The sequence below is a fragment of the Hemicordylus capensis genome, chromosome 9 (assembly GCF_027244095.1).
Source record: "Hemicordylus capensis ecotype Gifberg chromosome 9, rHemCap1.1.pri, whole genome shotgun sequence".
In the NCBI taxonomy this organism is placed as follows: domain Eukaryota; kingdom Metazoa; phylum Chordata; class Lepidosauria; order Squamata; family Cordylidae; genus Hemicordylus; species Hemicordylus capensis.
In genome coordinates, this window is record NC_069665.1 from 8,254,829 (window position 1) to 8,272,642 (window position 17,814).

The 17,814-nt window shown below is 47.2% G+C and overlaps 1 protein-coding gene across 3 annotated transcripts in view; it reads right to left on the minus strand.

The window, feature by feature from the left end:
- The window catches only part of CMIP (c-Maf inducing protein), a 181,251-nt gene that overhangs the window by 9,742 nt on the left and 153,695 nt on the right, over window positions 1–17,814 (minus strand). For all 3 annotated transcript variants that reach the window (XM_053271156.1, XM_053271157.1, XM_053271158.1), the window contains 8 exons: window positions 16,730–16,795; window positions 13,589–13,615; window positions 10,455–10,503; window positions 9,081–9,188; window positions 5,560–5,676; window positions 4,312–4,452; window positions 2,039–2,086; window positions 711–857 (listed from right to left, as the gene is read on the minus strand). In XM_053271156.1, the coding sequence (XP_053127131.1) occupies window positions 711–857; window positions 2,039–2,086; window positions 4,312–4,452; window positions 5,560–5,676; window positions 9,081–9,188; window positions 10,455–10,503; window positions 13,589–13,615; window positions 16,730–16,795 (703 nt within the window). The remainder of the gene's footprint in view (window positions 1–710; window positions 858–2,038; window positions 2,087–4,311; window positions 4,453–5,559; window positions 5,677–9,080; window positions 9,189–10,454; window positions 10,504–13,588; window positions 13,616–16,729; window positions 16,796–17,814) is intronic.

The following is a 17,814-nucleotide window of genomic DNA, read 5'->3' on the forward strand; positions in this document are numbered from 1 at the left end:
ACAATGGTCACACTTCTAGTCTCCCATCCATATACAACCAGGGCGGACCCTGCTTTCTTAAGGGGAAAAATCTTGCTTGCTACCACAAGACCAGCTCTCAGGGGAGGAGAGAAAAGTTGCAAAGCATGTGCTCCGTCAATGAGCGACGGTCTCTTCCAGGCCTGTAGCCAGCCTCAAAATGTTGGGGGCGGGATTGCAGAAGTCAGAGGAGACCGGTTAGAAAATGTTCAGTGAAAACAGTCCGAGAGGCTGAGGAGGAAAGATAAATTTTGGCGTGGCACATACACCAGCTGTGCCACCAGCTGGCTCCGGGCCTGGTCCCTTCCCATATTATATTCTCATATGCAATGCAACTCCTGCCTCAGGGCGGCCAATGTGCAGACAAGTGTTGGGGCCGGCGTCTGCTTCCGGATGCATTTTGAAGATGTCTCTTGCATGGTCAGGAAACCTGACAGGCCACTCCCTGCCTCGGAGCAAAGATGCCTCTGAAGACCAGTTGCAGGGGAATGCCGTCGAGCGCAGCAGGAGAGAGGGCTTCTCAAAGGCGTCTGGGAAAGGAACCCTCGGGGAAACAGGACGCTGGAGCAGACAGGCCTTGGGCCTGATCCAGCGGGGCTGTTCTCCTGCTCCCATGCAGATACAACTGGCAGTCCCGGGCTGCGTGGGCTGCAGCAGCTCTTCCTCTGTGCTGCCCTTCCCAGAGCACCTACCTGAGTCGACCACAGGTTCAGCTGCTTGAGAGAAGGCAGCTTGATCAGATATTCTGCGCAGGCACTGGTGACGTTGGTGAAGGCCAGGCTGAGGTTCTCCAGGTTGCCAAAGGAACCCGAGCTTAGCAACCGGGCCAGGTCTGCATCCTGAGAAGGAAAAGAGGGCACCAATTAGACACGCGCGAGAAAAAGAGGACATCCCGCTCGTTAGCGGCCAGAGCTTTCTAACGAATGCTTGCGACTCACGGCGTGGTTGGCACCATTCGGGTAGCTGCCCCGTTTGTTTCACATCCGTCTAAGCATTTTTATGAGCTGAAGCGAGGGAGGCAACTTTGGCGCTCCAGTGGTTGTTGAACTATAACGCCTGTCACCTCCATGATGAATTTATCACCATCCCCATAAATTGTGGCCGGTGATGATGGGAGTTGTAGGCCAACCACAGCTGGAGAGCCAAGGTTGCCTATGCCTACACATCCAGATGAGCTAAACCTTGGGCCCCCAGATGCTGTGGGACTACAACTCCTCTCATCTCTCCCATTGTGGGGGATGGGGCTCTAATAACCTCTCCCACTGTGCAATAATTACATTGCATAATAATAACCTCTCCCATTGCGACATAATTACATTGCGTAACAATAACCTGTCCCATTGTACAATAATTACATTGCGTAATAACCTCTACAATTGTGCAATAATTACATTGTGTAATAGCCACTACCATTGTGCAATAATTACATTACGTAATAATAACCTCTCCCATTGCACAACATTTATATTGCGCAATAATTACACTGCGTAATAACCTCTCCCAGTGCAATAATTACATTGCGTAATAATGACATGTTGTAATAATAATCTCTCCCATTGCGTAACAACTTCTCCCATTGGGGGGGATGGGGTCGGGGTAGAGCATTTGCTTTGCATGCAGAAGTACCCTAACAAGTCACTCAGGCTGGCTTGCTTTGCCTCCTCCTGACCACCGGCCCTGACAGTTCCCAGATAACAGGTGAACACTGCTGTTTGCCTCCAGCCTTCTGCAATAGTTTATATTCCAGACCCTGTAATCCCGCAGTGGGGCAAGCTTCATGCTCACTTGTTGCCAGAGAGCAGGGATTCTCAACGTGTGGGTCCCCAGATGTAATTAGACTTCAACTCCCATAATTCCCAACCAAAGGCCACTGGGGCTGGGGATTATGGGAGTTGAAGTCCAATAACATCTGGGGACCCACACATTGAGAAACCCTGCCATAGAGGAAAGTGAGATTTCCCCCCGCCAGCGTGCTTAGGGTAAACAGTACAATTAAAAGCTAACGGGAGGAATAACTTACTGTGGATTTCGATGGCAGTGTTAACCGAGTCGGACCTCCTTTCCTTTGCTGCAAGAGAATACAGAGGTTGAGTGCAAATGATAATAGAGACACCCCTAATTTGGAAGAGAATCCGCTTTGCTTGCAGGAGTTTCCGGTTCAATTCTAAGGCATTTTCAGGGGAAAGGCCCTTATGTAGCTGAGCAGGACAGAACAGTCCCCTGCTCACTGAGCAAAGAGGCACCTTTCTAAAGTGGCGATTCTCTTTATTTAGGAGAGCAACTGGCCCTATCCGTCCCCAGCACAGCATTCCTCCAGTGGCTGTGACTGGTGCCCATCTTATGTTTCTTTTTTAGATTGTGAACTCTTTGGGGACAGGGGGCCATCTTAATTATGTAATTTATTTTTCTATGTAAACCGCTTTGAGAACTTTGACTGAAGAGCAGTATATATTTGTTGTCGTCGTCGTAGTATGCCTAGGGACGCAACCTGAAAGCCACAGCCATTTAGAGACTGCTGTTGCTTTTCAGGAGAGGACCTGGCATTTTGGGCTGGCATGCACTCTAGGGGCCCCACTGACCGAGCAGGGGACAGGGCCTATTCTCTGGCTCCTATCCTTGGTTAAAATAGTGGGTCCCTTGATGGGCGGGGGGGGGGAGAGCTCCATGAGTAACTAACAACTGCTTTCATTAATATTTTCAACAATTAATTTTAATGTAATAACTAAATGCACATGAATTGTCCCCTCTGCTAAGCAGAGTCCACCCTGGTTTGCATTTGAATGAGAGACTACATGTGAGAGCATTGTAAGATATTCCTTTTAGGGGATGGGGATGCTCTGGGGAAAGCATCTATATGCAGAAGGTTCCCAGTTCCCTCCCGGGCGGCATCTCCAAGAGAGGGCTGAGAGAGATTCCTGCCTGCAACCTTGGAGAAGCCGCTGCCAGTCTGTGTTGACAATACTGAGCTAGATAGACCAATGGCCTGACTCAGTATATGGCAGCTTCCTATGTTCCTATGACTTCCCACCCCCGCCCCCCGCACACCATATCATGGTTGGTTCTGGCCCACCAGGGCATTTGAACTGTGCACCCCTGTGCCAGGGGATGGGTCCCATCATCAGGCTCCGACTGCTGCCTCTGGTCATTTTCTAGGTCTGTTGGGGCTGACAGTCCCTATGGGCCACCCCTGGAGCACCTAGAACCCAGCATACTGCTCTCTGCGCGGATGCAATTGTCTTGTTTGTTTTTCTTTGAGAACTTTGTTGATAAATAGTCATCTATATGACTAAAAAGCAATAAAGATAAATAGTCGTGGTCAAAATATGACATGGGACAGCCCCTACTGAACCAACTGTTGGACTGTACCACTTCAGGAATCGCAGTTACCGTATTTCCCCAAATAAAAGACTCTAAAAGGAGCCCCTTTAAAAACAGAAGTTAAATACAGATTATATCCTTATATACCCCAAAGGAAGAGGACTCTGGATTCAAGATAATCCCCTGATTTCTAGGGACTCATTGAGAGAACTCATACAGCAACCAAGAATCTAATTTTTGGATTCTTGGTTGCTGTATGAGTTCTCTCTATGAACAGTTTTTCATAATATTATATACAAACCAGAGAATCCACTCTGAGAGAGATAGACTGTTAAGAGAGGCCAGAACTAAAAAATTCCTGGGGGGGTGGGAACGTAAACCCCACTGACTTGGGGCTGCCGTGCCCCCAGACCCACTTTGGGGTGCCCAGGCATCCTTAAATCCCCATTATTCCCTATGGGAGAAATGCAAAAATTGGGGAAAAAACCTTCACAAAATCACCAATAATCACAGGGGTGTCCAATTGCTTTGGGGTTTGGTGATGGTAGGCACCGTTGGATGCCTACCCCCCTCCCTCAGATTTGTGCCCCTAGGTGCTCCACATAGGGAATAATGGGCTGGTTTGAGTCCCCATTATACCCTATGTAGAACCTTTTAGAATCAGTTCTAATTGGGTTCTAATTCGAACTGAACCCGGGGGTGGGGGTGCGGTTTCCAACAAAACCAAAACTGAACCTACCCACCCTGGTTCAAAGCTGGTCTGAATTCGAACCAAACAGGCCAAGCCAGTTTTGTGCACATCCCTACCCGCTGCCACTGGCTGCTATGCGGTGATTACATCTTCACTGGGAGTGGTTGTTAAAGCCCTGAATCCAAACAGCTGCCCATTCCGATGCCGACACACACAGAGGTGTGTCTCTTGTCTGTTCTTGTCCCCTGCTGGGCGACAAGGATGCTGTCAACACACGGACTCACCAGTTCTTTCAACTCCCTCTGCCGGTCGCAGAGCTGCTCGTACATCTTCTTCCCCACGTCGGTGCTCTCGAGGGTTGAGATGATCTGAAGCTGGGTGTCTTTGTTGTCGATGATGTTGTACTCCAGCATCAGGCAAAGAATCTGGCAGCAAGGAAGAGACAGACATTTATTCCCTGGGAAACGTGGCAGGTCGCTGGCTGGGGATATCCTGGCGGGAAATGTGCCACCCCTATTCCGCACGCCTGTTCAGAAGTAACTTTTCTGAAGGGGTGGGGAGAAACACAGCCCCCCTTTATCTTTAGATATGCATGCACATATATTGCAAGAGGCGCCATCTTATCCCAGTTTTGTCTCACCACAACAGGCTAGCCAAGGCATTCCCAGTAACAGGGATTCCCAGACTACAACTCCCACAGTCCCCTGTCAAAGGCAAATGCAGCTGGGGATGTTGGGAATTGTAATCCACAACATCTGGGGATCCCTGTTACAGGGAACATGGTGGTCCTCCAGATGTTGATGAACTAAAACTCCCATCATCCCCAGCTACAATTTCATCATAGACAGACAGACACTTCGCAACCTTCATGGCTGAGCTGAAATTTGAACCCAGGTCTTGATAGTACAAGTCCAATCGTTCTTGTCTGTTCTTGTACTAAAAATAACATTATTTTTAAAATGGCTGCCCTTAAATGAGAGGCACCTTCTTCCTTGATCAAAAGATTTTAAGATAATTAATCCAATGGATTAACCTATGTTGGGGTTCTCAAACTTGGGTCTCCAGATGTTGGACTCCCATCATACCAAAACGATGAATATTTATATACCACTTTTCCACCAAGGTTCCCCAAACGGTTTACATAGATATAGATGAAGCTGATCATCCCGTTGATCATCCCATCAATGGCACTGTGCCAGGGGATGATGGGGGCAGTAGTCCCAACAACATCTGGAGACCCAAGTTCGAGAAACCCCTTATCCACATGACCCTAAGCAGGTTTACTCAGAAGCAAGTCCTCCTGAACACAGGCAGGGTTCCCTCTGACAGGGAATCCCAGATGTTGTTGACTACAACTTCCATAATCCCCAAGCAAAAGCCATTGCAGCTGGGGATTCTGGGAGTTGCAGTCAACAACATCTGGGAACCGCTGTTAGAGGGGGCACTGATGGTGTTCAGAGGGGCTTACTCCAAATAAGTGTGCTCTGGATTATGGCCTTTGGGGGAAAGATCAGTATTACTCTGCGCCTTACCTCCACCATGGTCTGGTTGCCTCTCAAAGCTAGCAGCATGCAGGGCCCCAGCTTGTTTTCAGCCAGTGAAAGCAGGAACTTTTTCGTCTTATAACAGGAACCCATTAAAATATGAACCTGTGAGGAGGGGGAGAGAGGTTTAGGTTAGAGAGGAGGGAGAAGAGCTGGTCTCGTGGAAGGAAGCATGAGCTGTCCCCTTTGCTAAGCAGAGTCTACCCTGGCTTGCATTTGAATGGGAGACTACATGTGTGAGCCCTGTAAGCACTGTTCCCTCTAAGGCGTGCACTTGTGTGTGTGCTCACACGTTTTTTGATGTCCGCTCAGTTAATTTTAGATCCCGCTCAGGTGGAATCAGGAAGGCCTCATTCTGAATGCATGTCCACACACACTGCCTTGATACTGCCGCCCAGAACAAAACTCATTCTGCACACAGATGAACAAAATTAGAGAGAACACTGCCGGTAAGATATTCCCCTTAGGGGATGGAGCCGCTCTGGGAACAGTACCTGCTGGCTTGCATGCAGAAGATTCCAAGTCCCCTCCCTGGCCGCATCTCCAAGACAGAGCTGAGAGAGACTCCTGCCTGCAACTTTGGAGAAGCCGCTGCCACTCTGGGTAGACAATACTGAGCTAGATGGACCAAGGATTTTGGTCTATAACCGCAAATAAACATGACTGATTGATTGAGATGGACCAAGGGTCTGACTCAATAGAAGGCAGCTTCCTATGTTTCTAGATGCACGCCTGTAATAGGAAGAGGTAAAGTGTGCCGTCGAGTCGGTGTCGACTCTTGGCACCCACAGAGCCCTGTGGTTGTCTTTTGGTAGAATACAGGAGGGGTTGACCATTGCCTCTTCTCACCTTTCAGTGTCTTCCTATATCGCTGCTGCCCATTATAAGTGTTTCTGGGAAACATACCAGCGGTGATTCAAACCGGCAACCTCTGGCTTGCTAGTCATTTCCCCACTGTGCCATTACACCTTCTGAGATGATCTTAATGCAAATACTGCCACATTCCGAGAAGAAAATTCTCGCCAAAACAGTGACTGGGTTGCAGACCAGGTTCAGCAATGCTGTCCTCCCATGCAGATCCACTGAACAGTCTGATCTGTCGGGCCATGATTGCTGTCAAGGCCCAGGACTGGTCCAAGGGAAGAACAGGGGTGAGTGTGTTGGTACTCCCATTCCTGACCCTTTCACTCGGAGGTTTTAAATAATCTCCTGTTTGGCGCTTTTCGTCATAGTGTGAGGAGCATAAGAGGAGCCCAGCTGAGTCATGGCCAAGGTCGGTCTAGTCCAGCCTCCTGTTTCTTACAGTGGCCCACCAGAGATCTCTGCAAAGCCAACAACTAGGAGATTTCCCTTCTCCTGCTCTTGCTCCCCTTCAACTGGTATCCTCAGGCATTCTGCCTCTGAGCCTAGAGGCAGCTTAAAGCCTTCAGGATGGACCTGCCCTTTATGAATTTGTCCAAGTCCCTTTTAAAGCTACCCAAGCTGGTGACCATCTAACCAGGGGTCACCCCATGAAATTGAAGGTTGGGAAATTTAGGACCGACAAGAGGAAGTATTTTTTCACACAGCACATAATTAATCTATGGAATTCTCTGACACATGATGTGGTGATGGCCACTAGCTTGGATGGCTTTAACAGGGGCTTAGACAGATTCATGGTGGACAGGGCTATAAATGGCTACTACTAGTTTGGTGGCTATGGGCCACCTCCAGACTCAGGCACGATGCCTCTCAATACCAGTTGCAGGGGAGCAACTGCAGGAGAGAGAGCATTCCCTCACCTCTTGCCTGTGGGCTCCCCAAGGTCATCTGGTGGGCCAGTGTGTGAAACAGGATGCTGGACTAGATGGGCCTTGGGCCTGATCCAGCAGGGCTATTCTTATGTTTTTAATAACTCCTGAACAGTGTTTGCTCTATTTTCCACACATCTGTGTGCAGAATGAGTTTTATTCTGGGTGGCAGAATCAAGGCAGTATGTGGCATGTGTATTCAGAATGGGACCTTGTTGATTCAATCTGATTGGGATCTAAAATTAACTGAGCGAATATCAAAAAACTTGTGAGTGTGCACATATGTGCACGCCTTAGAGGGAACACTGCTCCTGAGTAGTACTGCTGAGTAACTCTGTCAGAATGTCAGCCACTGATTTCACAGCCAAGTTTGCTCTGATTTAATATCCGCCCCCACCAACCCCATCTGCAAACCCTTCCCAGAGTGAACAGACTTTCCATTCAGAAGAGTGCAGAGGGGGAAACATGAGCAGAAAGTGTCAGGCTCTTGATTCAGAGTACCTCTAAAGACAGAAGACATGCATGAGATACTCTTGAATCCTTTGCCTCACTTCAGGACAGGGCGTGGGCATATTCACATTGCTAGCAGGGACTGTAATGACAGTGTATATCTATTCAAGAACTAGTTTACTCATGTGTAAAGTTAACCACCACCTTTGAACCCTGGGAAGGGGAACTACCTAGATAATGGGGTTCTAAAATATCTACCAATTGCCGTTATACCGTTTTATCCTTCCAATGGTGTATGATCTTCACCAACTTCCCATAAATAAATGGATGAAATCCTGTACACTCAGACACTGTAGCTAAAATCTCCTTCTCTCCTTGTGAGTAATATTGTTGAGTAACTGTCCTGGCTTTAGAAACATATGCCAGAGATAACTTTTCTTGTAACAACACTGCAACCAAATCTGCAGCACTTGCATTGGCAGAAACACTCACTCTCCTTTCTACGACATATCACTTAATAGTTAGCGAGCTGATCTTTTAACTCGGTGTATACTTCTTCATGTATCCGCACCTAACATGTTGCAGGAACAATGGCATGACAACATTTTCAGCTGCCAGCCCTGGGATTGGTTTTGCTAAATAACTAACCAAACCAGTGTTCCCTCTAAGAGAGATCCCCAGCTGTTGTTGACTACAACTCCCAGAATCCCCAAGCAAAAGCCATTGCAGCTGGGGGTTCTGGGAGTTGTAGTCCACAACATCTGGGAATCCCTGTTAGAGGGAACACTGAACCAAACCCCCAAATTTACATCCAATGTATAATATAATGGTTAGAGTGTTAGACTAGGACCGGGAAGACCTAAGTTCAAATCCCCCTTCAACCATGAAACTCACTGGGTGACTCTGGGCTAGCCATGTATCTCTCAGCCTAACCTACCTCACAGGGTTATCGTAAGGATAAAAATAAGCACGTACAATGCTTAGTGTATTGCTGGTAATGACTTCTGAAAGGTATCTCTCGCCGGCCCCCAGCGCCCGCCCACCGGCCACCTCTGGTTCAGCAACGTCTGGAGGACCACTGCTGATAGATGGTATCTCGTTGCATCCAACTTGTTCCCCATACAATCTTTACACCAAAGCAAACCAGTTCTGATACTGTATGTGTATGTTGCCTCTACAGGATTGACCCCGGGCAACGGGACGACGCTGAGTTTTGGTGGGAAATTCGGAGAGGCCAGGCCCTTTCCATTGGGGGCGGGGGGCACGTACCATACTGGCAAAGAGCTCTCCGTCGTCGTCACAAGCCACACCACCAGGACTGTAGAGCTGGAACCAGCCATCCTTGCCAGCACGCACGCTGAGCAGACACGAGTGGACCTGCCGGGCAAAGCACAGGCAATGGGAAGGTCAGGATGTTCTTTCAGCTCTCTTCAGCCTTTCTATCAAGAAACCCATCCGTGTAAGGGAGGAATGTAGGAAGCGGCCATATACTGAGTCAGACCCTTGGTCTCTCTAGCTCAGTATTGTCTACACAGACTGGCAGCGGCTTCTCCCAGGTGGCAGGAATCTCTCTCAGCCCTATCTTGGAGATGCTGCCAGGGAGGGAACTGGGAACCTTCTGCTCTTCCCAGAGCGGCTCCATCCCCTGAGGGGAATATCTTACAGTGCTCACACTTCTAGTCTCCCATTCAAATGCAACCATGGTAGACCCTGCTTAGCTCAGGCGACAAGTCATGCTTGCTACCACAAGATCAGCTCTCCTTTCCAAAGGTTCCCTTTACCTTTGAGGGGTGGCTGATTCCTACCGTAAAACGAAATTGGCACGTGGGATACGGCCATACGGGAGCTTTCCCGGGTTCTCGATCCAATGCTTTAGCAACAGATCAGGAGCGTGGACAGGATTTCTCTAGAATGTGGGCAAAATGCAGCATGGGCAGTAACTGGAGTGATGTCAGTGGGCTGCAATGTGGGGCATAACTGAGAGGGGGCAAAACCTGACCCCCACTCTGAGACACCAGAGTCACTTGAAACCTGGTGCAAGCTCAAATGGTCCCCTTGGCTAAGCAGGGTCCACCCTGGTTTTCATTTGAATGGGAGACTGCATGTGTGAGCACTGTAAGATATTCCATTTCAGGGATGGGGCCACTCTGGGAAAAGTAGAAGGTTCAAAGTTCCCTCCCTGGACACATCTCCAAGACAGAGCTGAGAGAGATTCCTGCCTGCAACCTTGGAGAAGCCGCTGCCAGTCTGTGTAGACAATACTGAGTGAGATGGCCCAATGTCCTGACTCAGTAGACAGCAGTTTCCTGTGTTCCTAAAGCAAAAGTTCCAGTGCTTTGGTCTCGGCTAATGCAACAGATGGAGAGAGGGGAAAAGTCTCCATGGCATTTATTCCACACAGGGAGTTAACGGTTGCTGCTTGCAGCAGTCTATGAAGCACTGACATCAACGACAGACACTCGGGGTGGGGCTCATGTTTATAGAGGTGGCATGAAGCCATCCAATATGGAGGCGGAGTGCGGCAAAATCAAGGCAGGCAGGCAGAGAGCCGGGAGGCCTTTGGAACGCCAATGTCTTCATTCAGAACATTCTGACAAACAACCCTCCCTGTCCCTTTGATCGCCGCACTCAAAAGAGACTCACTTCTTGTCTTGGATCTTCTGCGAATCTTTGAATGACGTACTTCAGCTCCCTTGAAAGGGAAGATAAAACAAAAACAGGAGGATGAGTGCTTGTTGGCCAGTTCCAAAATGTACACAGCTGTCATGCTGCATTTTGGTTACACGGCCAGTAATTGATGTCCCTCTTCTCGGGCGGTGAGGGGGAAACGAGCAGAGAACGTCTCTCGGGGAGATGGGGAAGTCTGAAAGGCACCGCCAGAGACTGTGCTTCCAGACTAGGAAAGGGCTTTGGGGCAATCTCGCTGAACTCTTCCCACGCTCAGAAGTCACCCCGGTTGTTCTGCTGGGAAATCTGCCAGCCTCTACTCTGTCCCACCCCCAGCAGCAACCCGTCTCTTACTCCGGCAGAAGGCCCACTGCTGTCAAACTAAGCAATGCATAATGATCATATGGTACAGCCCTGGGGAGACCGTACCACTTTGTACCACAAATGGGGAAAATGGCATGCTTGAAGGCTCCCTCCCTTTCCCACTCTCTCTCTCAGCATGTGGAAAATCAGCTCTTCAGCAAACACTAGGTTCGAATCCCTCTCTCTGACCTATGACGACGACGAATATTTATAAATCGCTCTTCAACCCAAGTTCTCAAAGTGGTTTATGAAGAAAAATAAATTAATACACAGATAAAATGGTCCCGTCCCCAAAGGGCTCACAGTCTAAAATAGGTCTGCTCAACTTTGCCCCCACCCCCAGCTATTTTTGGACTACAACTCCCATAATCCCCAGCAACAGTGGCCAATAATCCCAGGTATTATGGGAGTTGTAGGCCAACATCTGCAGGAGGGCTGAAGTTGAATCGACCTGATCTAAAAAGAAACATAAGGCAGATACCAGCAACAGCCACTGGAGGGACGTTGTACTGGGGTTGGAGAGGGTCAGTTGCTCTCCCCGTTAAATAGAAGAGAATCACCACTTTAAAAGGTGTCCCTTTGCTCAGTTAGCAGGGGTTTGACTTCCTGCTTGTTTTCCAACTGCAAGGATTTTATTTTTTAAAAACATGGAGATGCATTTTCTGTGTTTTCCACATACTTATTTTCCCAGGCTTTTAACTGAAATCTCATTTTAAAATTTTAATGTGTTTTTATTTATCATGATTTTTAACTTTTTGATGAATTTTAAATGTTTATATTTTGTATTATGTTTTTAATGTCGTAAACCGCCTTGACGTTTTATATTGGGTGGTATGTAAATTCAATGAAATAAATAAATAAATAATCATGAATTTAAATCAGAATTATGCAACTTGGGCCTCCAGCTGTTTTTGGACTACAATTCCTATCATGCCCTGCCACAGTGGCCAATGGTCAGGGATTATGGGAGTTGTAGGCCGACATCTGCAGAAGGAAGCCCTGATTTCAAAAACGGTGTTTCCCCGACCCACATTCTAAAGCAGTGCCGCTCTCCCAGTGCTGAATCATGCAATTCTTTGGAATCTGAGTCAGTCAATCTTATTGTGACCACAAGACAACACAATAAAGGCATTCATACAAATCATGCAAACATCACTGACTAGGATTGTTCCTTGCACTGACTAAACATTATTTGGAATGTGTGGATCCGTCTTTTTATGGAGCTTCCTCCCTCAACTCTGGTTGCCAAACAGCAAGACTGTGATGCCGTGTTCGGACGTAACGCTGGTACTGCTAAAATGGAGGTACAGGCAGTGAAACTCACTACAAACCGAAGATACAGATTGGAGTCTGGAGAGGGAATCCGTGGGTCCATTTTTGGTTGAAATGGAGGTTACACGCATTTGGATGTACACAAATTTTAACCAGAAGCCCTTTCAACTCCGGTTTTGTGTTACGTCCGAATTTGGCCAATGTATTTTCCAAAAGAGATCCAGTGGGGATCTGGGAAATTATAGGCCGGTTAGCTTAACTTCTGTGCCAGGTAAACTGATAGAAAGCATACTTAAGGACAAAATTGTTAAACATATAGAAGAAAAGGCCTTGCTGAAGGAGAACCAGTATGGCTTCTGCAGGGGCACGTTTTGCCTCACTAACCTTTTGGAGTTCTTTGAGAGTGTCAACAAGCATGTGGATAAAGGTGATCCAGTTGACAGTATACTTGGACTTCCAAAAAGCTTTGACAAAGTTCCCCACAAAAGGCTCTTGAGTAAACTTAGCAGTCATGGGATAAGGGGACAGGCTCATGTGTGGATTAGTAACCGGTTGAAGGACAGGAAACAGAGGGTAGGAATAAATGAACAGTTTTCACAATGGAGCGAAGTAAGATGGGGGGTCCTCCAGGGATCTGTACTGAGGAGACTATGGGGAGACATGACAGATGTATAAAATTATGCATGGAGTAAAGAGAGTGGACAGAGAGAAAGTTTTCTCCCTCTCTTACAACACTAGAACCAGGGGTCATCCCATGAAACTGACACCCGGGGAATTTAGGACCAACAAAAAGGAAGTACTTTTTCACAAGGCACACAATTAAATAATTAATTAAATAAAATCAATCCGTGGAATTTCCTCCATGGAATGTGGCGATGGCCACTTAGATGGCTTTAAAGGGGCTTAGACAAATTCATTGAGAACGGGTCTATCAATGGCTAATGATCTGGTGGCTATAGACCAGGGATTCTCAACGTTGGATCCCCAGATGTTATTGGACTTCAACTCCCATAATCCCCAACTAAAAGCCAGTGGGGCTGGGGATTATGGGGGTTGAAGTCCACTAATATCTGGGGATCCAATGTTGAGAATCCCTTCTATAGACCACCTCCAGCCTCAGAGGCAAGATGCCTCTAAATACCCGTTGCAGGGGAGGAACAGCAGGAGAGAGGGCACGCCCTCACCTCTTGCCTGTGGGGTTCTCAGGGGTATCTGGTGGACCACCATGAAACAGGGTGCTCGACTAGATAGGCCTTGGGCCTGATCCAGCAGGTCTGTTCTTATCCCTCCAGTAGCTGTTGCTGGTGTCTTCCTTGGGTTTGTTTTTAGACTTTGAGCCCTTTGGGGACAGGGGACCATCTTCTCATTATTCTTTTTCTATCTAAACCGCTTTGAAAACCTTTGCTAAAAAGCAAAATAAATAATAGTCATGATGATGAAGAAGAAGAATTAACTTTAAGCAGACAAACACTTACTTTGTGAACTTCTCATGTGCAAGAGCCCTGAAATGGAAACACAGAAAATTATTTACATGTACTTATTTTCAAAGTAATAGAGAACTCTCTCCTTTCCTCTCCTGGCAGCAGGAACATCATCTTTAGTACTGCCATTGGCCCAGCCAGATAAGAGAGGGAAGTAAACGGAGACTTCTTCTCTGGCTTGGAACTTAATAGAATCTGGCAAAGAATTTGGGGCTTCTAATGCTCGTCTTCTCTGAGCTGAGCATTAGCAGCCCCTGAAGCTCATTCAAAGGTGAAATTCCAGAATAGTCAAGGCAGCTGTACTTTTGGTTACTTATGCTCCGAGTTCCAATAATGCTATAGAGATCAGTTCAAAAGAATGCTCTGGATAAAAACACATATTCTGTTTCCCAAGGGGCACTCCCCCATTATCAGGAGATCATACATAACGCTACACTTTTCATATGATATTGATTTTCAGATGATGGGCTTAGAGGAGCCTTACAAAGCTGGAATAAATTGGCTGTCATAATAAAATCAACGGAAAAGATGGGGGGGGGCTACCAGACCAAGGACAAGAACTGACACAGGAGGATCTGTCACAGGAACGCATTCAGGAATTTCTGCCAGAGATAAAGCCAATGTCGGAATTAATGTTCAGGGAGATTCTGCCACAGAAGGAGGTAATGGAAACTTTGAAGGCTAGATGACGGAAATCTATACGTTTGTAAACAGGATTTTCTGCTCCATCTGAGTCCCAGGTGGGTCCATTAATTGCACTGCAATTAAGGCCCCGTCACATCTAATTAGCATGGCGCATTAGCGAAGCAATTAATGGTCACTCTTGGAGAGGGCATTGCATCATGAAGCTGATCTTCTGCCCCAGGGTCCTCCGTTAGGAAAGCCAACTCGAGTCAAAGGATGTCAGACGCCGTTACATCTCCCCAGCCTTTCCAAAGCTACGTTGTTGGTGCAACTGGGCCTTCCATGGCACCAGGCCACCAAGGGATGCGATAAGCTAGCAAATGGGGCAATTATGGACTGTAATGTTCACCCTTTGAGATCTGCATTTCATAAACACTGGTGTCATTAATAGGTTTCAGAGGGAGACTGTCTGGATTGCCTTCATTGTACCAAACAAGTGCGTGGAACAAAGTGGGGTTTTGTTGTGATCTTCAGTGGCACTCTCTCGTCCTATTATGCTTGCTGGTGCAATTGCCACTGGCTTCTTGTTTTATCCTACGTGGCAAATGGCCCTGTTCACTTGTTGCAGGATAGTGGCTAGGTTCATTCATGGGGCTATGAGACAGACATCCTGCCAGGGTTCTCTATAATGTATTTCTAGTTTTATCTGCATGTCTGTTTTTATATTTTTTATATACATTCTTTGTAAATCTTTATTGAGCAGGGGGAGAGTAACTGGCCCTCTCCACCCCCAGCACAGTACCTCCAGTGACTGTTGCTGGTGTCTATCTTGTGTTTCTTTTTAGATTGTGAGCCCTTTGGGGACAGGGAGCCATCTTATTTACTTGTTATTTCTCTCTGTAAACCACCCTGAGCCATTTTTGGAAGGGCGGTATAGAAATCGAATGAATGAATGAATGAATGAATGAATGAATGAATGAATAAATAAATAATATCCTTATTGATAGTTATTGTACTGCTGTATGTTCTTCCCTCTGTTTTCTTTCTGGTTGGCTTAAGGCTGTAATAAAATTGATTCTGATTCTGACTTGTTGCACTCTGAGAAATATGTTCAGCCCAGTAGGAGTCCCAAACATGGGGTCCTTCACTGTGGGGGGGAAATGGCTAAATAATCCCTTTTAGTACATGAGTCCGCTGGGGTAGTCTGTATCAGCTAGGGGTACAAATTAATCTATCTACCTATCATATTTCTATACTGCCTGATATGTACATCTCTAGGCAGTGTACAAAATTTTTAAAAATGACAAGGTCTACACCCATAGAGCTAGAAAAGAGGTGACAACATTGGAAGATGTCCAGCTTTCCGTCAGTGTGTTCTCATGCTTTTATTTTGTCCTGACCATCAGACCTGCAGTGACCAAATCTGCAATGGTGTTTTAAAAGCTTCCAAAAAACCAGGGGAAAAAACCCAAGACAAAACTTCATCAATGTTGTCAGAGGAATGAAAATGAAAATTGGCAAGAACGTCCTCCAAAGGTTACTCCATGGAGCGAGTAAAATCATTTCTTCATTGTTACCCTAACCCTTACTCTTACCCTAACCCTTTCTCCTGTGCAAAAATGACTGCAATTTTACCCCTAATAGTTTGGGGTTAGGGATAAAGAGAGGGTGATAACACAGAGAAAGCTATAAGTGGAACAATGCCATCCCGTTTCCCATATTTAGGAGGGTCGATGTTGCCAAAAATCACTATGAGCATTCGAAGGCAGGGCCAAACTTTGTGGGTCTGGTTCATGGACCAGAACCATAAGGCTGAGCTGCGTATTTTTCCAAACAAACGTCTGGCTCAAACTTAGTGGGGGTGACAGGTTCCCTGAAATAGTCCTCTGGTTTACTTTTCCACTTTTTTCATAGTCATGGTTGTGGCAAAGGCACTGCTATTGAGTTGCCATTGGTAGACACAATTGTTTTCCCCCAGGAGGCAGTAAGGAAGCTATGATGTTATGTGAATGATGCACAACCATGCAATGTGACAGGGCTGATTCCAGATTTCCAAATGTGACAGGGCTGATTCCCCCCATGGGTCAGTTTGCCATGGGTCTGAGAGACCATCACACAAAGGCTATGGGCACAGAGGTTGTCACAGGAATCAGCACTGAGCCCTTTTGAGGACCCTGGGGCTTTGGCAGCTGCCTAATAATGCCACATATCGTACTATGTGATATGTAGCACTGGTCTGAAACTATTCTGAGCGAAGGCAAAGCTATTCCGAGTGATGGCAAAGCTATTCCGAGCGAGGGCAATGCTTCTTGCCCTGGAGCCATTCCGAGCAAGGGCAACACCTCCTGCCCTCACTCTGATGGGCCTTGGGCAGTCCCTGTATATGGACACCATGCCCGGCAATGTTAGGAAACAGGTCTCTTTTGAACATTCCACCCCATTTCGACTGAGACTGAACTATAATTCTGCCACAAAGAGAGCCCAAGGATAAATTTGCTGACATGGACTTACTCTTTGGGGAATGGGATGGGTTGAAGCAAACTGGCAAGAGCAGGTCTCCAGTCGTCATAGTCTGATCTGCAATGAGAAGATTACTATTAGTCTAGACACCGTGAAGCAGTCCCACGGAAATTCATGGGACAAGTTAGTCATGGCTAGTTTGTCCCATTAATTTCAGTGGGGCAACACATCAGAAATTTAGTCTGGATCACCAAGCCATGAAGCTTGGGCCAAAACCTTCATGGAAAAGGTGGGCCTTCAGGAGGGATTAATTCAAATGGGAAATGGTTTGAATTAAAATCCATTAGTATTAGTCGCATGTTACATTCAATCCTCACACAATGAGGGTAGAGCGTACACAGGTACAGTGATTCACACATGATGTCGAACACAGGCACAGCTGTACATTTCCTATCTGTACCATGCATTTGGGGGCCTGCCCCCAGGTTCACTTTTAAAATGAATGCAGGTACAGTCATTCACACAAAAACATGCACCTGTGTACAAACATCTGAATGCAGGTACAACATAATGTCTGAAAAGGGCTAAGCTGCTTTTCATAGGAACACAGGAAGCTACCTTATAACAAGTCAGACCACTGGTCCTTCTAGCTCAGTATTATCTACTCTGACTGGCAGCAGCTCTCCAAGGTTTCAGGCAGAGGTCTTTCCCAGCCCAACCTGTAGATGCTGCCAGCACTCGAACCTGGGACTGTCCTGCATGCAAAGAAGATGCTCTCCCACTGAGCTACGGCCCCATCCCCAAAGAAGCATTTTATATCCTTTCCTAAACATCCAAGAACATAGGGAGCTGCCTTCTACTGAGTCAGACCCTTGATCCTTCCAGCTCAGTATCACCTACACTGACTGGCAGCAGCTCTCCAAGGTTTCAGGCAGGAGCGTGCTGCCCAACCTGTCATCTGTCAGGCAGGCGGGCCTGGAGAGGGAGGCTGTGCCGCCCGCTGGGCCGGTCTCATAGGAGCAGCATTGGGGCTGTCTGGGCACTCAGCAACCTCCCCCACTCTGGCCGCTGCTTACTCTCCCCCCTGCTTGCCCACCTGCCATTTTCTTTCTCCAGTTGGCCCGTCTGGCCAGCTG